Source organism: Salvelinus alpinus, chromosome 24, assembly GCF_045679555.1.
Source record: "Salvelinus alpinus chromosome 24, SLU_Salpinus.1, whole genome shotgun sequence".
In the NCBI taxonomy this organism is placed as follows: domain Eukaryota; kingdom Metazoa; phylum Chordata; class Actinopteri; order Salmoniformes; family Salmonidae; genus Salvelinus; species Salvelinus alpinus.
This window is the reverse complement of record NC_092109.1, coordinates 48,654,685-48,677,051: the sequence shown is the minus strand read 5'-3', so window position 1 is coordinate 48,677,051 and position 22,367 is coordinate 48,654,685. Positions and strand designations below refer to the sequence as shown.

Below are 22,367 nucleotides of genomic sequence, written 5' to 3'. Positions count from 1 at the left end.
GCTTGTTTGTGCTCTGAGCGCTGTACTCAAATTATAGCATGGTGTGCTTTATCCGTATCATTTTTTTGAAATCTGACACAGCGGTTGCATTTAGGAGAGGTTTATCTAAAGTAGCATGTATAATACTTGTATCTTTTATCAATGTTTGAGTATTTCTGTTTGAGTATTTCTGTATGTTGATGTGGCTCTCTGCAAAATCACCGGATGTTTTAGAGGCAAAACATTACTGAACATAACGCGCCAATGTAAACTGAGATTTTTGGATATAAATATGAACTTTATCGAACAAAACATACATGTATTGAGTAACATGAAGTCCTATGAGTGTCATCTGATGAAGATCATCAAAGGTTAGTGATTCATTTTATCTCTATTTCTGCTTTTTGTGACTCCTCTCTTTGGCTAGAAAAATGGCTGTGTTTTTCTGTGAATAGGTGCTGACCTAACATAATGATATGTTGTGCTTTCATCGTAGAGCCTTTTTGAAATCGGACACTGTGGTGGGATTAACAACAAGTTTATATTTAAAATGGTGTAAAATACTTGTATATCTGAGGATTTTTAATTATGAGATTTCTGTTGTTTTGAATTTGGCACCCTGCATTTTCACTGGCTGTTGTCATATCGATCCCGTTAACGGGATTGCAGCCATAAAAAGTTTTAAGCATGTCCCAGTTTAGGTCACCTAGTAGCACGAGCTCAGAAGATAGATGGGGGGCAATCAATTCACATATGGTGTCCAGGGCACAGCTGGAACCCCGCCGATCCTCTACGACTGGAATACCGACATAATCTGCCCGAGGATTCCAACAGGCCCCTCAGGCGCGACGCCCGCTGAAGGCCCATTCTGCTAACCTGCTAGGCCTGCTAGCTACCTAGAGCTAGCTGAAACCCTACTAATTCCACGACTGGTCTATCGACGTCAACGCACGAAGAGGCAAAAACAGACTTACCCCATTGCGATGTCCCCCAAAGGCTAACTTGCTAGCCCCGGTCTGCTAAATGCTAGCTTGCCTGCCCCGGTCTGCTAACTGCTAGCTTGCCTGCCCCGGTCTGCTAACTGCTAGCTTGCCTGCCCCGGTCTGCTAACTGCTAGCCCCTGCTAACTGCTTGCTTGCCAGCCCCGGTCTGCTAACTGCTAGCTTGCTTGCCCCGGTCTGCTAACTGCTAGCCCGTGCTAACTGCTTGCTTGCTAACCCTGTCTGCTAAATGCTAGCTTGCAGCCCCGGTCTGCTAACTGCTAGCTTGCCAGCCCCGGTCTGCTAACTGCTGGCTTGTTTAGCCCTGGCCTACTAACTGTTAGCGTGTTAGCATCGGCCTGCTAACTGTCTGAATCGCCGTGTCCCCAGTCAGCCCAACAACTCACTGGACCCATATGTTCACTTGGCTACGCATGCCTCTCTCTAATATCAATATGCCTCGTCCATTACTGTCCTGGTTAGTGATTACTGTCTTATTTCACTGTAGAGCCTCTAGCCCTGCTCAATATGCCTTAACCAACCATGTTTGTCTGTACACATATGCGATGACATCACCTGGTTTAAACGTCTCTAGAGACTATATCTCTCTCATCATTACTCAATGCCTAGGTTTACCTCCAATGTACTCACATCCTACCTTACCTTTGTCTGTACACTATGCCTTGAATCTATGCTATCGTGCCCAGAAACCTGCTCATTTTACTCTCTGTTCCGAACGTGCTAGACGGCCAGTTCGTATAGCATTTAGCCTTACCATTATCCTACTTCTCCTCTGTTCCTCTGGCGATGTAGAGGTTAATCCAGGTCCTGCAGTGCCTAGCTCCACTCCCACTCCCCAGGTGCTCTCATTTGTTGACTTCTGTAACCGTAAAAGCCTTGGTTTCATGCATGTTAACATTAGAAGCCTACTCTCTAAGTTTGTTTTACTCACTGCTTTAGCACACTCTGCCAACCTGGATGTCCTAGCCGTGTCTGAATCCTGGCTAAGGAAAACCACCAAAAACCCTGAAATCTCCATCGCTAACTATAACATTTTCCTCCAAGATAGAACTGCCAAAGGGAGCGGTGTTGCAATCTACTGCAAAGATAGCCTGCAGAGTTCTGTATTACTATCCAAGTCTGTACCCAAACAATTCAAGCTTCTACTTATAAAAATTCACCTTTCCAGAAACAAGTCTCTCACTGTTGCCGCTTGCTATAGACCTCCCTCTGCACCCAGCTGTGCCCTGGACACCATATGTGAATTGATTGCCCCCCATCTATCTTCTGAGCTCGTGCTACTAGGTGACCTAAACTGGGACATGCTTAAAACTTTTTATGGCTGCAATCCCGTTAACGGGATGATATGACAACAGCCAGTGAAAGTGCAGGGCGCCAAATTCAAACAACAGAAATCTCATAATTAAAATTCCTCAAACATACATGTATCTTATACCATTTTAAAGGTAATCTTGTTGTTAATCCCACCAAAGTGTCCGATTTCAAATAGGCTTTACAGCGAAAGCACCACAAACGATTATGTTAGGTCACCGCAAAATCACAGGAAAACAGCAATTTTTCAGCCAAAGACAGGAGTCACAAAAAGCAGAAATAGAGATAAAATGAATCACTAACCTTTGATGATTTTTATCAGATGACACTCATAGGACTTCATGTTACACAATACATATATGTTTTGTTCGATAAAGTTAATATTTATATCCAAAAACCTCAGTTTACATTGGCGCCATGTTCAGAAATGCCTCCAAAATATCCGGAGAAATTGCAGAGCCACGTCAAATAACATAAATACTCATCATAAACTTTGATGAAAGATACATGTTTTACATAGAATTAAAGATACACTTGTTCTTAATGCATCCGCTGTGTGCATACCATGCAATAATCTGAGATGGCGCTCAGAATTTTATTTTTTTTATCCGCCATGTTGGAGTCAACAGAAATCAGAAATAACATTATAAATATTCCCTTACCTTTGATGATCTTCATCAGAATGCACTCCCAGGAATCGTAGTTCCACAATAACTGTTTGTTTTGTTCGATAATGTCCATTATTTATGTCCAAGTAGCTACTTTTGTTAACGCGTTTAGTACACAAATCCAAACGCATGTGCAGGTCCAGCCGAACGTCGGACGAAAACTTCAAAAAGTTATATTATATTAAGAAACTTGTCAAACTAAGTATAGAATTAATCTTTAGGATGTTGTTATCATAAATATTCAATAACGTTCCAACCGGAGAATTCCTTTGTCTGTAGAGAAGCAATGGAACGTAGGTCGCTATCATGTGAAATGCACTTGACCAGGACCTGGCTCTCTGCCAGACCATTGACTCAAACAGCTCCCTACGGCTTCCGGTGGAAGCCGTAGGAAGTGCAAACATATCCATATCCCCCTGTGTATTCAATAGGGGCTGGATTGAAAATCGACCAACCTCAGATTTTCCACATCCTGTTTGGCTTTCTTCTCAGGTTTTTGCCTGCCATATGAGTTATGTTATACTCACAGACATCATTCAAACAGTTTTAGAAACTTCAGAGTGTTTTCTATCCACTACTAATAATATGCATATATTAGAAACTGGGACTGAGGAGCAGGCCGTTTACTCTGGGCACTTCTGGGCACCTTTCATCCAAGCTACTCAATACTGCCCATGCAGCCATAAGAAGTTTTAAGCATCTCCAATCCAAAATTAAATCTAGAATTGGATTTATATCGCAACAAAGCATCCTTCACTCATGCTGCCAAACATACCCTCGTAAAACTGACCATCCTACTGATCCTCGACTTCGGTGATGTCATCTATAAAATCATTTCCAACACTCTACTCAACAAACTGGATGCAGTCTATCACAGTGCCATCCGTTTTGTCACCAAAGCCCCATACACTACCCACCATTGCGACCTGTACGCTCTCGTTGGTTGGCCCTCGCTTCACACTCGTCGCCAAACCCACTGGCTACAGGTAATCTACAAGTCTCTGCTAGGTAAAGCACCGCCTTATCTCAGCTCACTGGTTACCATAGCAGCACTCACTCATAGCACGCGCTCCAGCAGGTATATCTCACTAGTCACCCCCAAAGCCAATTCCTCCTTTGGTCGTCTTTCCTTCCAGTTCTCTGCTGCCAATGACATGAACGAACTGCAAAAATATCTGAAGCTGGAGACTCATATCTCCCTCACTAGCTTTAAGCACCAGCTGTCAGAGCAGCTCACAGATCACTGCACCTGTACATAGCCCATCTGTAAACAGCCCATCTATCTACCTACCTCATCCCCATATTGTATTTATAAATTTATCTTGCTCCTTTGCACCCCAGTATCTCTACTTGCACATTCATCTTCTGCACATCTACCATTCCAGTGTTTAATTGCTATATTGTAATTACTTCGCCACCATGGCCTATTTATTGCCTTAACTCCCTTGTCTTACCTCATTTGCACTCATTGTATATATACTTTTTGTTTATTTTTTCTACTGTATTATTGACTATGTTTTGTTTATTCCATGTGTAACTCTGTGTTGTTGTATGTGTCGAATTGCTATGCTTTATCTTGGCCAGGTCGCAGTTGCAAATGAGAACTTGTTCTCAACTAGCCTACCTGGTTAAATAAAGGTGAAATAAAATAAAAATAAAATAAACAGCCTAGTATATAGGTCCTGGATGGCAGGAAGCCTGGCCCCAGTGATGTACTGGGCTGTACGCACTACCCTCTGTAGCGTCTTATGTTCGGATGCCGAGCAGTTGCCATACCAGGCGGTGATGCAACCAGTCAGGATGCTCTCGATGAAGCATCTGTAAAACATTTTGAGGATCTGGGTACCCATGCCAAATCTTTGCAGTCTCCTGAGGGGGAAAAGGTGGTGTCGTGCCTTCTTCACGACTGTCTTGGTGTGTTTGGACCACGATAGTTTGTTGGTGATGTGGACACCAAGGAACTTTAAACTCTCGACACGCTCTACTACAGCCCTGTCAATGTTAATGGGGGCGTGCTCGGACCTCCTTTTCCTGAAGTCCATGATCATCTCCTTTGTCTTGCTCACATTGAGGGAGAGATTGGTCTCCTGGCACCACACTGTCAGGTCTCTGACTTCCTCCCTATAGGCTGTCTCATCGTTGTCGGTGATCAGGCCTACCACTGTTGTGTCGTTAGCAAACTTAATGATGGCGTTGGAGATGTGCTTGGTCACGCAGTAGTGGGTGAACAGGGAGTATAGGAGGGGACTAAGCACACACCCCTGAAGGGCCCCGGTGCTGAGTATCAGCGTGGCAGATGTGTTGGCAAGAGAAGCAAACTTAGGGATGACATGCCAGTGACAAACGCTAACACTACATATCCAAGTATATCGGACCAAATTGTGAAAGACAAGAATTGTACTTTTGAATTCTGTCACGTTTTTACTAACGACATGCCACTGACTTTGAGTAAAGCCAGAGTGTCTATGTATGGGGATGACTCAACACTATACACGGCAGCTACTACAGCGACTGAAATGACTGCAACACTTAACAAAGAGTTGCAGTTAGTTTCAGAGTGGGTGGCAAGGAATAAGTTAGACCTAAATATTTTTTAAACTAAAAGCATTGTATTTGGAACAAAACACTCTCTAAACCCTAAACCTCAACTAAATATTGTAATAAATAATGTGGATATTGAGCAAGTTGAGATGACTAAACTGCTTGGAGTAACCCTAGATTGTAAACTGTCATGGTCAAAACATATTGATACAACAGAAGCTAAGATGGGGAGAAGTATGTCCATGATAATGCACTGCTCTACCTTCCTGACAGCAATATCAACAAGGCAGGTCCTACAGGCCCTAGTTTTGTCGCACCTTAACTGCTGTTCAGTCGTGTGGTCAGGTGCCACAAAAAACTTAGGAAAATTGCAATTGGCTCAGAAAAAGTCAGCACAGCTGGCCCTTGGGTGTACGCAGAGAGCTAACATTAATAATATGCATTACAATCTTTCCTGGCTCAAAGTGGAGGAGAGATTGCCTTCATCACTACTTTATTTATGAGAGGTATTGACATGCTGAATGCACCGAGCAATCTGTCTAAACTACTGGCACACAGCTCGGATATCCATGCATACCCTACAAGACATGCCACCAGAGTTCTCTTCACAGTCCCCAAGTCCATAAAAGACTATGGGAGGTGCACATTACTACATAGAGCCATAACTACATGGAACTCTATTTCACATCAAGTAACTGATGCAAGAAGTAAAATTTGATTAAAAAAAACAGATTAAAAACACCTTATAGAACAGCGGGGACTGTGAAGCAACACAAACAGGCACAAACACATGCATACACACACATAACATACGCACTATAGACACACATATTTAGTACTGTAGATTTGTGATAGTGGTGGAGTAGGGGCCTGAGGGCACACAGTGTGTTGTGAAATCTGTGAATGTATTGTAATGTTTTTAAATTTGTATAAACTGCCTTAATTTTGCAACAGCTAATGTGGAACCATAATACATACAAATACAAATTGATGGAAAGTGGTGTTGGGGGAACAACATACAACATTATAAAATCCATGGACACAAACAACAAGTGTGTGGTTAAAATTTGCAAAAAACACAGACCTTTCTTTCCATGGGCCGTGGGGTGATACAGGGATGCAGCTTGAGCCCCACCCTCTACTCTGGGCACCTTTTTATCCAAGCTACTCAATACTGCCCCCCAGTCCCAAAGAAGTTAAAGACCTAGTAATATTTTACATCAATAGCAGTCAATATTTATCGTCACCTTATTTCAGTCTCATCTGAAAGTTGTAAATTCTTGGTTATCTTCACGAACCCTGGCTAACAAGTTGAATCAGCAATACAAAATTGATTTTAATTATTTATTTACTAAATACCTAACTAATCAGACAGAATTACATATACACAGAATGGATCGTACATTGATTACTAATTATGTCCTACAAGAAAACGTCCCTGAGGGACGGAACCTGTATGACGGCTGGTAACACAAAGAGAGGGGGTTGGGCTTGAATGAAAGCGCGGGAGGACTGAAGAACAAAGGGAGAAGCTATGCTATCGTAAATACAGAATCTTATGCATTCTAAATAAATGCATTCTCCCATTTGGAAAAGGAAAATTCAATAAATATTTACTCTGAACTGCGCTTCGGTAGGTTGGTCGTAGATGCTGGCCGTGTTGCCCAACAGAGATCTTCCTTGTCCCTTTAAGAGTGTCTCTGGTGGTAAACTGGATACTTAGCAGTGTCGTGTTGTTTGTTATAAGAGATCCTTTGTCCGTCCTTTCCTAGCCCACGTTTACAGCGGCCGCTGCTAACTCAACGGCTAGGAGGTATCACTGCTGTTGTGAATAAGAGTTCAACGTTCATACCATTCGCAACCAAAGCTCATGCTGAGGTTGGCTTAGTTCTGTAGTTATTATCTGAATCCTTCTGACATCGGATGGTCGCCCTAATGTACACAGAACAGCTTATTATCTGAGTACTTTTAACGTGAGGCTGCAGGCCTCGCATACTCGGAACCGGAGGTTACATTTTCGTCAAGGGCTTATATAGTTGAGGGAGAGAAGGGTGTGTTTTATAGTTTATAACCAATGTCTCTTCACAGGGGAGGGCCACTGATTTGAGCAGAGCTCTAACCTTATGAAAACCCAATTATCTCATTTGGAAGCTAAAATTACATTTCATCTTTTCACAAATAGTTTCATATTTAAACATTTAAATTGCACAACAATTCCATGTGAATCTGATAACTAGAATGTAGAATGTGTAGACTTTCCCAGATACAGTTTATGCCATCCTGTCATCAGTCATAATGTCTCAGATGACAACTGAACTGACATCATATTCATTAAGTACCAACGCATATTTTCAACTGGTTGGATTACCGAAATATGGTTCCTTTCCCCCCACCTTTTGATGTTCCCCGACTCTCTATATTTAACAAAGGCTTTTCAAGAGACCTTCAGTGGAGTCAAGAGAGGAAAGGGAGAAAGGTATTTATGGGGGGTCATAAACCTTACCGACAGGCCAACGTCATGACAACTGTATATAGACAAAATAAACTCAGCAAAAAAAGAAATGTCCTCTCACTGTCAACTGCATTTATTTTCAGCAAACTTAACATGTGTAAATATTTGTATGAACATAACAAGATTCAACAAATGAGACATAAACTGAACAAGTTCCACAGACATGTGACTAACAAAAATGGAATAATGTGTCCCTGAACAAAGGGGGGGTCAAAATCAAAAGTAACAGTCAGTATCTGGTGTGGCCACCAGCTGCATTAAGTACTGCAGTGCATCTCCTCCTCATGGACTGCACCAGATTTGCCAGTTCTTACTGTGAGATGTTATCCCACTCTTCCACCAAGGCATCTGCAAGTTCCCGGACATTTCTGGGGGGAATGGCCCTAGCCCTCAACCTCCGATCCAACAGGTCCCAGACATGCTCAATGGGATTGAGATCCAGGCTCTTCGCTGGCCATGGCAGAACACTGACATTCCTGGCTTGCAGGAAATCACGCACAGAACGAGCAGTATGGCTTGTGGCATTGTCATGCTGAAGGGTCATGTCAAGATGAGCCTGCAGGAAGGGTACCACATGAGGGAGGAGGATGTCTTCCCTGTAACGCACAGCGTTGAGATTGCCTGCAATAACAACAAGCTCAGTCCAATTATGCTGTGACACACCGCCCCAGACCATGACGGACCCTCCACCTCCAAATCGATCCCGCTCCAGAGTACATGCCTCGGTGTAATGCTCATTCCTTCAACGAAAAATGCGAATCCAACCATCACCCCTGGTGAGACAAAACCTTGACTCGTCAGTGAAGAGCACTTTTTGCCAGTCCTGTCTGGTCCAGCGACGGTGGGTTTGTGCCCATAGGCGACGTTGTTGTCGGTGATGTCTGGTGAGGACCTGCCTCACAACAGGCCTACAAGCCCTCAGTCCAGCCTCTCTCAGCCTATTGCGGACAGTCTGAGCACTGATGGAGGGATTGTGCGTTCCTGGTGTAACTGGGGCAGTTGTTGTTGCCATCCTGTTCCTGTCCCGCAGGTGTGATGTTCAGATGTACCGATCCTGTGCAGGTGTTGTTACACGTGGTCTGACACTGCGATGACGATCAGCTGTCCGTCCTGTCTCCCTGTAGCGCTGTCTTAGGCATCTCACAGTATGGACATTGCAATTTATTGCCCTGGCCACATCTACAGTCCTCATGCCTCCTTGCAGCATGCCTAAGGCACTGAACGCAGATGAGCAGGGACCCTGGGCATCTTTCTTTTGGTGTTTTTCAGAGTCAGTAGAAAGACCTCTTTAGTGTCCTAAGTTTTCATAACTGTGACCTTAATTGCCTACCGTCTGTAAGCTGTTAGTGTCTTAACGACCGTTCGGGGGGTGCATGTTCATTAATTGTTTATGGTTCATTGAACAAGCATGGGAAACAGTGTTTTTACTCTTTACAATGAAGAACTGTGAAGTTATTTGGATTTTTACGAATTATCTTTGAAAGACAGGGTCCTGAAAAAGGGACGTTTTCTTTTTTTGCTGAGTACATGACAATTGAAATGTCTATTCTTTTGGAACTTTTGTGAGTGTAATGTTCGCTGTTCATTTTTTATTGTTTTCAGTTCGCTTTTGTTTATTATCTATTTCACTTGCTTTGGTATGTAAACATTTGTTTCCCATGCCAATAAAACCCTCTGAATTGAATCGAAAGATGGCGAGAGAGATAGCGAGAGACCGCAAGATAGAGATTGAGACAGACAGCAAAAGAGATTGAGACAGACAGCGAAAGAGATAGAGACAGCAAGAGAGACAGCGAGAGATAGAGACATATCTCCATTCCTAGCATCCTCTCTCCTTGTCTCCTCTTTCACACACTGGAGAAGAAGATCAGAGGGGAGTGACAATGATTCTTCTCCTCCAATACGGTTGAAAAGAAGACAGGATGTGAGGGAATCACAGAAAGACAAATTGAGAAAGATCCAGAAGTCATTGATTTTATTTATTTTTTAAATAGGCCATAGAGGCAAAATAATTACAATTTAGCATTAACACTGTAGTGATAGATGTGCAGATGATGATGTGCAAGTAGAGATACTGGGGTGCAAAAAAGAAAGAAGATAATAACAATATGTGGATGAGGTAGTTGGGTGTGCAATTTACAGATTGGCTGTGTACAGGTACAGTGATCGGTAAGTTGCTCTGACAGCTGATGCTTAAAGTTAGAGAGGGAGATATAAGTCTCCAGCTTCAGTGATTTTTGCAATTCGTTCCATTGATTGGCCATGAGTTAAAACATTCCCATGATGCAGCTTGTTGACAGACTGATACGAGACTAACCCTAAACATTTTCCCTTTTTGTTTTTTTCTCTCAGGTGAAACACACACACACACAGACACACCACACACACATGGCCTTACAATAACCCTACCCCTCCTTAGTCTCTCCATCACTTCCTCTCCTTCTCTCCCGCTTTGTCCTTCCCTCCCTCTCAGTTGTCTGTCTGTATAGAAACAGTTTTGTCCTGAATAGCTAATCAAATTTCTCCATTGGGATGGCTGACCAATAACATCTATCCTGCAGCTGATAGAAAACTCTGATTGGTGTTTCTCATTATTCTCCAGAGTTTACAAAACAGCTCTTTTACATGTGCAACAGAGAGAGGAGAGTATAAAACAGAGAGAATGAAGAGAGGTGAAGAGATGTACAAGATGAGAGGAAATATGAGCAGAAGATGAAGAGAGGAACTCGACAAAGAAATCTGGCGGGCTATCAATTAATATGTTAATAACAGTTGCATTTCTTCAGTATTTATCAGTCACTTAATAATTACAACAAAAGCAACCCGTTAGGTTAGTCTATTCTGTTAAAGATTAGTTCTGAACCTGTTAACTTTGTATATTCTGTTAAATATTAGTTCCGAACCCGTTAGCTTTTTCTATTCTGTTAGAGATGAGTTACATTCTGTTATAGATTACTTCTGAACATACTAGCTTTGTCTATTCTGTTAGAGGTGAGTTCTGAACCCGCTAACTTTGTCTATTTTGCTAGAGATTAGTTCTGAACCCGTTAGCTTTTCTATTCTGTTAGAGATTAGTTCTGAACCCGTTAGCTCTGTCTATTCTGTTAGAGATTAGTTCTGAACCTGTTAGCTCTGTCTATTCTGTTAGAGATTAGTTCTGAACCTGTTAGCTCTGTCTATTCTGTTAGAGATCAGTTCTGAACCCGTTAGCTTTTTCTATTCTGTTAGAGATTACTTCGGAACTCGTTAGTTCTGTATATTCTGTTAGAGATTAGTTCTGAACCCGTTAACCTTGTCTATTCTGTTAGAGATTACGTCTGAACATGTTAGCTTTGTCTACATTTTACATTTAAGTAATTTAGCAGACACTCTATCCTGAGCGATTTACAGTTAGTGCATTCATTTTATTAAGATAGCTAGGTGGGACAACCTAATATCAGTCATAGTAAGTCCTCAATAAAGTAGCTATCAGAAATGTCGGGGGGGGGGACTCTGCTGGAAGATGGGCAGGGACTCTGCTTCCACCATTTGGGGTGCCAGGACAGAGAAGTGTAGTGGATGTGAGCTTCGACTGGAAGCTAGTGGAGTGTGCGGAGGAGCGGGGTGACATAGGAGAACTTGGGAAGGTTGAACACCAGGCGGGCTTCAGCGTTCTGGATAAGTTGCAAGGGTTTGATTGCACAAGCAGTGAGTCCAGCCAACAGCGAGTTGCAGTAGTCCAGACGGGAGATGGGAAGTGCCTGGATTAGGAACCTGCACCACATCCTTTGTGAGGTAGGGTCGTACTCGACGGATGTTGTTGAGCATGAACCTGCAGGAGCTAGTCACTGCTTTGATGTTTTCAGAGAACGACAGGGTGTGTTGTTCAGGGTTTATGCCAAGGTTCTTTGCACTCTGGGAGGGGGATACCGTGGAGTTGTCAACCGTGATGGAGAGCGGGCAGCCAATCCCCGGGAGAAAAAGCAGCTCCATCTTGTCAAGGTTGAGCTTAAGGTGGTGGGCCGACATCCAAGTTGAGATATCTGCCAGGCTTCAGAGACACGTGTCACCACCTGGGTGTCAAAAGGGCTGAAGGAGAAAAGTAGTTGAATGACAATCTTCATAGCAGTTATTGGAAAGACCATGTGAGGATATGATGGAGTCGAGTGACTTGGTGAATAGAGAGAAGAGGAACCGACCCCTGAGGGACACCAGTCGGGAGAGTACATGGTGCAGACACAGATCCTCTCCACGTTACCTGGTGGGAGCGGCCTGCCAGGTACAATGCAATCCAAGAGTGTGCAGAGCCTGAGAGGGTGGAGAGGATGATCTGATGTTTCATGGTGTCTCTATGGTGACATAGAGAAGTCTTGAAGCATGACTGGTTAGGGTCAAGAAAATAGTTTGGAAAGAGATAGTGATAGATTTGGTCAGAGACAGCAGTTTTGGAAAGAAAAGAAAGAAGGGATACCGGTCTGTAGTTTTTGACGTCAGATGAGTCGGGTGTTGGTTTCTTGAGGAGGGTAGCGACAATGGGCATTTTGAAGTCAGAGGAAACACAGCCAGTGATCAGGGATGAGTTGATGAGGGAAGTCTGGAATGGGAGAAGGTCTCCAGAGATGGTCTGAAGTGATGAGGGGATGGTTTCGAGCGGGCAGATTGTCGGGCAACTAGGTTGGAGGCGATTGCGAAAGGGAGATGTCAAAAGAGTCGAGGGGAAAGAGAGTTGAAAATAAATGAATCGAAGGCAGATGTTGGGAGATTGAAGTCGCCAAGTGCGAAGAGCGGCAAGCCATCGTCAAGGAAATTAGCTTATCAAGGTGCCAAGCTCATTGAGGAACTGTCCAAGGCCACCTGGTGGGTGACAGATGACAACAATGTTAAGCTTGAGTGGACAAGTGACAGTGACAGCATGGAATTCAAATGAGATGGACAGGTGAGAGAGGGAGAAAGAGAACATCTCCAGTTAGGAGAAACAAGTAGCCATGTGCCACCACCGCGACGACCAGATGCTCTCGGACTACGAGAGAAAATGTAGTCAGATGAAGAGATTGCAGCTGGAAGAACAGCTGGAAGAAATGGCAGCAGTTTTACGGGCGCCTAACCAATTGTGCTATTACGTGTATATTTTCGCGTTATTTGTAACTTATTTTGTACATAATGCTTCTGCAACCGTATCTTAAGGCAAAAAAGATCAGGACAGCGATCACTCACCTCGGATTAGACAAATATTTTTTCTTCAACAAACAAGACGCACAAGACATTCTCCAAACACCCGGCAGGGCCGACATCCACGTTATTTGCAAGAGGAAGCGACGCAGGTACAGAGGACAAAGAGCCGGATGCCTGGTCAAGACCTGGAAAAGGCGAGTGGGAAAGCTGCCGTTACCGTCAATACTACTCGCCAACGTGCAATCATTAGACAATAAACTAGACGAGGTACAATCACGAATATCCTGCCAACGGGACGTCAAAAACTGTAATACCCTATGTTTCACGGAATCGTGGCTGAATGACGACATGGATATTCAGCTAGCGGGATACACGCTGCACCGGCAAGATAGAACAGCACACGACGAGGGGGGGAGGTCTGTGCATATTTGTAAACAGCAGCTGGTGCACGAAATCTAAGGAAGTCTCTAGATTTTGCTCACCTGAAGTAGAGTATATTGTGATAAATTGCAGGCCACACTACTTGCATAGAAAGTTTTCAGCTATACTTTTTGTGGCTGTTTATTTACCACCACAGACAGATGCTGGCACTAAGACCGCACTCAGTCAGCTGTATAAGGAAATAAGCAAACAGGAAACCACTCAGAGGTGGCGCTCCTAGTGGCTCAGCGTTCAACACCATAGTACCCTCAAAGCACATCACTAGGCTAAGGATCCTAGGACTAAACACCTCCCTCTGCAACTGGATCCTGGACTTCCTGACGGGCCGCCCCCAGGTGGTGAGGGTAGGTAGCAACACATCTGTCATGCTGATTCTCAACACTGGAGCTCCCCAGGGGTGCGTGCTCAGTCCCCTCCTGTACTCCCTGTACACCCACAACTGCATGGCCAGGCATGACTCCAACACCGTCATAAATTTTGCAGATGACACAACAGTGGTAGGCCTGATCACCGTCAACGGCGAGACAGCATATAGGGAGGAAGTCAGAGTCCTGGCTGGGTGGTGCCAGGACAACAACCTCTCCCTCCATGTGATCAGACAAAGGAGATGATTGTGGACTAAAGGAAAAGGAGGACAGAGCATGCCCCCATTCTCATCGACGGGGCTGTAGTGGAGCAGGTTGAGAGCTTCAAGTTCCTTGGTGTCCACATCACCAACAAACTAACATGGGCCAAGCACACCAAGACAGTTGTGAAGAGGGCACGACAAAATCTATTCCCCCTCAGGAGACTGAAAAGATTTGGCATGGCCCCCCCAAACCCCTCTTTTTACACTGCTGCTACTCTCTTTTTATCATATATGCATAGTCACTTTAACTATACATTCATGTACATACTACCTCAATTGGGCCGACCAACCAGTGCTCCCGCACATTGGCTAACCGGGCTATCTGCATTGTGTCCCACCCACCACCCGCAAACCCCTCTCTTATGCTGCTGCTACTCTCTGTTCATCATATATGCATAGTCACTTTAACCATATCTGTCAGCGCGTGTAAAAGAGGCGAAGTCAGGTGCAGGAGAGTAGTGTGATGTAAATAGGCGCACTTTATTAAAGTTCCAAAACGAGAGCACAACATAAATAAAATGCGCTCAAAAACACAAAACATAACAAAAGTAAAGCGCGTAAAAAGACACCACAGCAACATGAAACAATTACACACAAAACATGATGGGAAACAGAGGGTTAAATACAAGTAGCTTAATTGGGGAAATGAAAACCAGGTGTGTATGGAAACAAGACAAGACAAAAGGGTATATGAAAAATGGAGCGGCAATGGATAGAAAGCCGGTGACGTCGCTTGCCGAACGCCGCCCGAACAAGGAGAGCGCCCGAACAAGGAGAGCGCCCGAACAAGGAGAGGAGCCGACTTCGGCAGAAGTCGTGACAATATCTACATGTACATACTACCTCAATCAGCCTGACTAACCGGTGTCTGTATGTAGCCTCGCTACTTTTATAGCCTCGCTACTGTATATGGCCTGTCTTTTTACTGTTGTTTTATTTCTTTACCTACCTAGTGTTCACCTAATATATTTTTTGCACTATTGGTTAGATCCTGTAAGTAAGCATTTCACTGTAAGGTCTACACCTGTTGTATTCAGTGCACGTGACAAATAAACTTTAATTTGATTTGATTCTCTGGGGTGACCCATGTCACTGTCAGTGCCAAAAAGTCAAGGGACTGAAGGGCAGCATAGGCTGAGATGAACTCTGTATTCTTGACCACAGATCGGCAGTTCCAAACGCTTCCAGAGACCAGTAGTGATTCCACATGGGTTGTGCACGCAGGGTACACTAAATTAGAAAGGTTGCAGTCAAGGGGTGGGGAGCATCTTTAAAGCCTAAAGGGAGAATGGTGAACTGGGATAGAAAACACACACTGTTGACAAAGCTACAAAAGAGTAACATGAGATCATCTGTAAATTACTAGGTAAGATGCTCAAGTGAGAGTGGTGTGGAGCCTTCCTCTCTTTCCTTCCTCAAATAACTCTGCAGAACAACTCAGCAGAAACGTTTTGGCAACGGTCTTAGTTTTGCGACGAAACCGCTGCTTACAGCTGCCGCAGTGAAAACAGGGGAGACTGAAGTACTAATAACAATTGCTAATTGCCTTGCAAAGGTGAAGAGCACACCTCCCAGTATTAACTGCTGATTGCCTAGGAGGGGAGAAACCACTCCCCCCTCCAAAATGGCAGGTAGACTAGTGGTCAGAGCGTTGGTCCAGTAACTGAAAGGTTGCCAGATCGAATCCCTGAGCTGACAAGGTAAAAATCTGTCGTTCTGCCCCTGAACAAAGCAGTTAACACACTGTTCCTAGGCCGTCATTGTGAATAAGAATTTGTTAAAAAAATACAGAAAAAAATACAGAAACTTATTACCAAAATAACAACAGTCACAAATTGTCATGCCAATTAATCCTGGTTGATGTATCAACAAAGCAAGTTGATAGCAGTCAGAATTTCACACACCAAGTAGGCGACTGGGAAGACATGCGTCACTTAAAGAAATGGCCCTAGATAGGTGAAAGACAGTACTAGACAAAGCTAATTAGTAGTTCTGAACCTGTTAGCTCTGTCTATTCTGTTAGAGATTAGTTCTGAACCTGTTAGCTTGGACTATTCTGTTAGAGATTAGTTCTGAACCTGTTAGCTTGGACTATTCTGTTAGAGATTAGTTCTGAACCTGTTAGCTATGTCTATTCTGTTAGAGATTAGTTCTGAACCTGTTAGCTTGGACTATTCTGTTAGAGATTAGTTCTGAACCTGTTAGCTCTCTCTATTCTATCAAAGATTTGTTCTGAGCCCGTTAGCTCTGTCTATTCTGTTAGAGATTATTTCTGAACCTGTTACCTTGGTCTATTCTGTTAGAGATTAGTTCTGGGTGTTCATGTTATCAAAGCATCACTGATTCACTAAAGTGCTAGCCGACATTAGCCAGTTAGTTTGTGTGTACTGTATGGACATCGTGCACCACAACCGAATGTTGACAATATATCCCAAATTTTTCTACAAAACATAGCTAGTTAGCAAAGGCCGGGATTCAACCCTAGCTGTGCTATTGTGCAGGTCACTATACAGCTGACAGTGCAGATTTTAAGGGCATTTTCGCCAATGTTTGCGAAGATCACATTAACGTAAACGCTGCAGATGTCGGCTCAATCGGAATCTGTCAATGTCAAGCTCGCTGTAAAAGTTAGAAGATATACATTTCTGACTATGTGTGTGTGTGTGTGTGTGTGTGTGTGTGTGTGTGTGTGTGTGTGTGTGTGTGTGTGTGTGTGTGTGTGTGTGTGTGTGTGTGTGTGTGTGTGTGTGTGTGTGTGTGTGTGTGTGTGTGTGTGTCTGTGTGTGTGTAAAATGTGTGTGTTTTGCAGCGGACCCTCCCTTCAGTGCGTACCCTGCTGTGATTGGAGCAGCCATCGGAGGGATGCTCATCGCTGCCATAGCAACCGTTCTGCTTTTCATGTACATCATCCGCAACCGCAACAACAACCCCCGTACGTACGCACACACTACAAATTCACACTAAATACTCAAACACTACACACACACACACTATACACAAAGTCAGGTCCAATTTCATTGTCAAGATTAGCAAATTTAGACATGACATGCCAGCAACAAACGCTGACACTACACATCCAAGTATAACTGATCAAGTTATGAAAGACAAGAATTGTAATTTTGAATTCCGTGAAGTGAACACATTATTGTGGTCTATCAACAATGACAAGCCACCGGGGTCTGACAACTTGGATGGAAAATTACTGAGGATAATATTTGCCATATCTTCAATCTAAGCCTACTAGAAAGTATGTGCCCTGAGGTCTGGAGGGAAGCTAAAGTCATTCCGCTACCCAAGAATAGTAAAGACCCCTTTACTGGCTCAAATAGCCGACCAATCATCCTGTTACCAACCCTGAGTAAACTTTTAAGAAATATTGTGTTTGATCAGATACAATGCTATTTTATTGTACACAAATTGACAACAAACTTTCAGCATGCTTATAGGGAAGGACATTCAACAAGCACGGCACTTACACAAACGACTGATGATTGGCTGAGAGAAATTGATGATAAAAAGATTGTGGGGGCTGTTTTGTTAGACTTCAGTGAAGCTTTTGATATTATCGATCATAGTCTGCTACTGGAAAAACGTGTGATATGGCTTTACACCCCCTGCTATATTGTGGATAAAGAGTTACCTGTCTAACAGAACACAGAGGGTGTTCTTTAACCTCTCTGGGATATGTGGGACGGTAGCGTCCCACTTGGCCAAAAGCCAGAAAAAATGTAATTCCAAATTCAAATTCAAATATGTTACTATAAAAATCAATCGTTCATGAAATCACACATGAAAGACACACAATTAAAGCTATACATGTTGTGAATCCAGCCAACATGTCTGATTTCAAAAAGGATTTACGGCGAAAGCACACCAAACGATTATGTTAGCTCAGTACATAGCCACAGAAAAACACAGCCATTTTCCCAGCAAAAGATAGCTTTCACAAAAAGCAGAAATAGAGATAAAATGTATTACTAACCTTTGATGATCGTCATCAGATGACACTCATAGGACATCATGTTACACAATACATTTATGTTTTGTAAGATAATGTGCATATTTATATCCACAAATCTCGGTTTACATTGGCGACATGTTCAGAAATGCCTCCAAAATATCCAGAGAAATTACAGAGAGCCACGTCAAATAACAGAAATACTCATCATAAACTTTGATGAAAGATACATGTTTTACATATAATTAAAGATACACTTGTTCTTAATGCAACCGCTGTGTCAGATTTCAAAAAAACTTTACGTAAAAAGCACACCATGCAATAATCTGAGACAGCGCTCAAAAATAACAACATTTCTCCACCATGTTGGAGTCAACAGAAATACGAAATTACATCATAAATATTCCCTTACCTTTGATCATCTTCATCAGAATGCACTCCCAGGAATCCTAGTTCCACAATAAATCGTTGTTTTGTTCGATAATGTCCATTACTTATGTCTAAGTAGCTACTTTTGCTAGAATGTTTAGTGCACATGTCCAAACACCCGCACAAATGCAGGCGAACTCGGATGAAAACTTCAAATTTAACAGGTCGAAAACTGTTATTTAACAGGTCGAATAAACTGGTCACACTAAGTAGAAAATCAATCTTCAGGATGTTGTTATCATATATATCCAATAACGTTCCAACCGGCGCATTCCTTCATGTCTGTAGAAGAAATGGAACGCAAGGCGATATCATTAGTAAAGCGCGTGACCAGGAACTGGCAATCTGCCAGACCACTGACTCATTCCCCTCCCATCCGGCCCCACAAAACACAGCATAAGCATCATTCCACGTTCTACAGACTGTTGACATCTAGTGGAAGGCGTAGGAAGTGCAAACAAATCCATATCTTACAGGGAATTGAATAAGCGATGAGTTGAACGTTGACCAGTCTCAGAATTCTCACTTCCTGTTTGAATTCTTTCTCAGGTTTTTACCTGCCATATGAGTTCTGTTATACTCACAGACATCATTCAAACAGTTTTAGAAACTTCAGAGTGTTTTATATCCAATAGTAAAAATATGGGACAGAGTAGGAGGCAGTTCACTATGGGCACGCAATTCATCCAAAAGTGAACATGCTGCCTATATCAAAGAAGTAAATGGAAGCCTCTCCAACATAATCCAGGTAGACTCAGGAATTCCCCAGGGCAGCTGTCTAGGCCCCTTACATTTTTCAATGTTTACAAATGACATGCCACTGGCTTTGAGTAAAGTGTGTCTATGTATGCGGATGACTCAACACTATACACGCCAGCTACTACAGCGAGTGAAATCACTGCAACACTCAAGAACAGACTATGGTGGGCGCACAGTATTATGTAAAGCCCATGGCTACATGGAACTCTTTTCCACATCAGGTAATTTATATCAGTAGAATCAGATTTATCAGATAAAAATACACCTTATGGAACAGCGGAACTGTGAAGAGACACACACGCACAGAAACACTCTTACACACACGTACAAATGGATTTTGTATTGTAGATATCTGGTAGTAGAGTGATGGCCTGAGGGAACACACGTAATGTGTTGTGAAAAGTGTTTTAAAATGTAATGTAACATTTTCAATTGCATATAACTGCCTTAATGTTGCAGAACCCAAGGAATCTCAAACCCTAACCATCCAGTTAACGTAAACCCTAACCATCCATTTAATGTAAACTCTAACCCTTACCATCCATTTAATATAAACTCTAACCCTAACCATCCAGTTAATGGAAACTCTAACCATCCAGTTAATGTAAACTCTAACCATGCAGATAATGGAAACTCTAACCCTAACCATACAGTTAATGGAAACTCTAACCATCCAGTTAATGTAAACTCTAACACTAACCATCCAGTTAATGTAAACTCTAACCATCCATTTAATGTAAACTCTAACCATCCATTTAATGTAAACTCTAACCATCCATTTAATGTAAACTCTAACCATCCATTTAATGTAAACTCTAACCATCCATTTAATGTAAACTCTAACCATCCATTTAATGTAAACTCTAACCATCCATTTAATGTAAACTCTAACCATCCATTTAATATAAACTCTAACCATCCATTTAATGTAAACTCTAACCCTAACCATCCATTTAATGTAAATTCTAACTCTAACAATCCAGTTAATGTAAACTCTAACCCTAACCATCCATTTAATGTCAATTCTAACTCTAAACATCCATTTAATGTACATTCTAACCATCCATTTAATGTAAACTCTAACCTTAACCATCCAGTAAATGTAAATTCTAACCATCCATTTAATGTAAACTCTAACCATCCATTTAATGTAAACCCTAACCCTAACCATCCAGTAAATGTAAATTCTAACCCTCCATTTAATGTAAACCCTAACCATCCAGTTAATGTAAACTCTAACCATCCAGATAATGTAAACTCTAACCATCCAATTAATGTAAAACCTAACCATCCAGGTAATGTAAACTCTAACCCTAACCATCCAGTTAATGTAAACTCAAACCATGCAGTTAATGTAAACTCTAACCCTAACCATCCATTTAATGTCAATTCTAACTCGAACCATCCAGTTAATGTAAACTCTAACCAGCCAGTTAATGTAAACTCTAACCATCCAGCTAATGTAAACTCTAACCATCCAGCTAATGTAAACTCTAACCATCCAGTCAATGTCAACTCTAACCATCCAGTTAATGTAAACTCTAACCATACAGTTAATGTAAACTCTAACCATCAGTTAATGTAAACTCTAACTCTAACCATCCAGAAAATGTAAACTCTAACCATAACCATCCAATTAATGTAAACCCTAACCCTAACCATGCAGATAATGTAAACTCTAACCATCCAGTTAATGTAAACCCTAACCATCAATTTAATGTAAACTCTGACCCTAACCATCCAGTTAATGGAAACTAACCATCCAGTTAATGGAAACTCTAATCCTAACCATCCAGTAAATGGAAAGATTAACTTTAACTATCCAGGTAATGTAAACTCTAACCAACCCGTTAATGTAAACTCTAATCTAACCATCCAGTTAACGTAAACTCTAACCCTAACCATCCAGTTAACATAAACTCTAACCCTAACCATCCATTTAATATAAACTCTAACCCTAACCATCCATTTAATATAAACTCTAACCCTAACCATCCAATTAATGTAAACTCTAACCATCCAGTAAATGTAAACTGTAACCATAACCATACAATTAATGTAAACCCTAACCCTAACCATGCAGTTAATGTAAACTCTAACCATCCAGTTCATATAAACTCTAACCATCCATTTAATGTAAACTCTAACCCTAACCATCCAAGTAATGTAAACTCTACACCTAACCATGCAGATAATATAAACTCTAACCATCCAGTTAATGTAAACTCTAACCATCCAGTTAATGGAAACTCTACCCATTCAGTTAATGTAAACTCTAAACCTTCAGTGAATGTAAACAATAACCATTCAGTTAATGTAAACTCTAACCCTAACCATCCAAGTAATGTAAACTCTACACCTAACCATGCAGATAATATAAACTCTAACCATCCAGTTAATGTAAACTCTAACCATTCAGTTAATGTAAACTCTAACCCTAACCATCCTGTTAATGTAAACTCTAACCATTCAGTTAATGTAAACTCTAACCATCCAGTAAATGTAAACTCTAACCATCTATTTAATGTAAACTCTTACCATCCATTTAATGTAAACTCTAACCATCCATTTAATGTAAACTCTAACCCTAACCATCCATTTAATATAAACTCTAACCCTAACCATCCAGTTAATGTAAACACTAACTTAACCATCCATTTAATGTAAACTCTAACCCTAACCATCCAGTTAACGTAAACTCTAACCATCCAGTTAATGTAAACGTAACCTTAACCAACCAGTAAATGTAAAATCTAACCATCCATTTAATGTAAACTCTAACCCTAACCATCCATTTAATGTCGATTCTAACTCTAACCATCCAGTTAATGTAAACTCTAACAATCCAGCTAATGTAAACTCTAACCATCCAGCTAATGTAAACTCTAACAATCCAGTTAATGTAAACTCTAACCATCCAGTTAATTTAAACTCTAACCATTAGGTTAAAATAAACTCTAACCCTAACCAACCAGTAAATGTAAAATCT

General features: G+C 41.9%; 1 protein-coding gene across 1 annotated transcript in view; it reads left to right on the top strand.

The window, feature by feature from the left end:
• Nucleotides 1-17,196, top strand: part of LOC139551923 (V-set and immunoglobulin domain-containing protein 10-like 2) — a 144,979-nt gene extending 127,783 nt beyond the window's left edge. Inside the window, 1 exon segment of the mRNA XM_071363260.1 lies at nucleotides 17,042-17,196. Within this exon segment, the coding sequence (XP_071219361.1) occupies nucleotides 17,042-17,196 (155 nt within the window).
• Nucleotides 17,197-22,367: the final 5,171 nt, after the last annotated feature.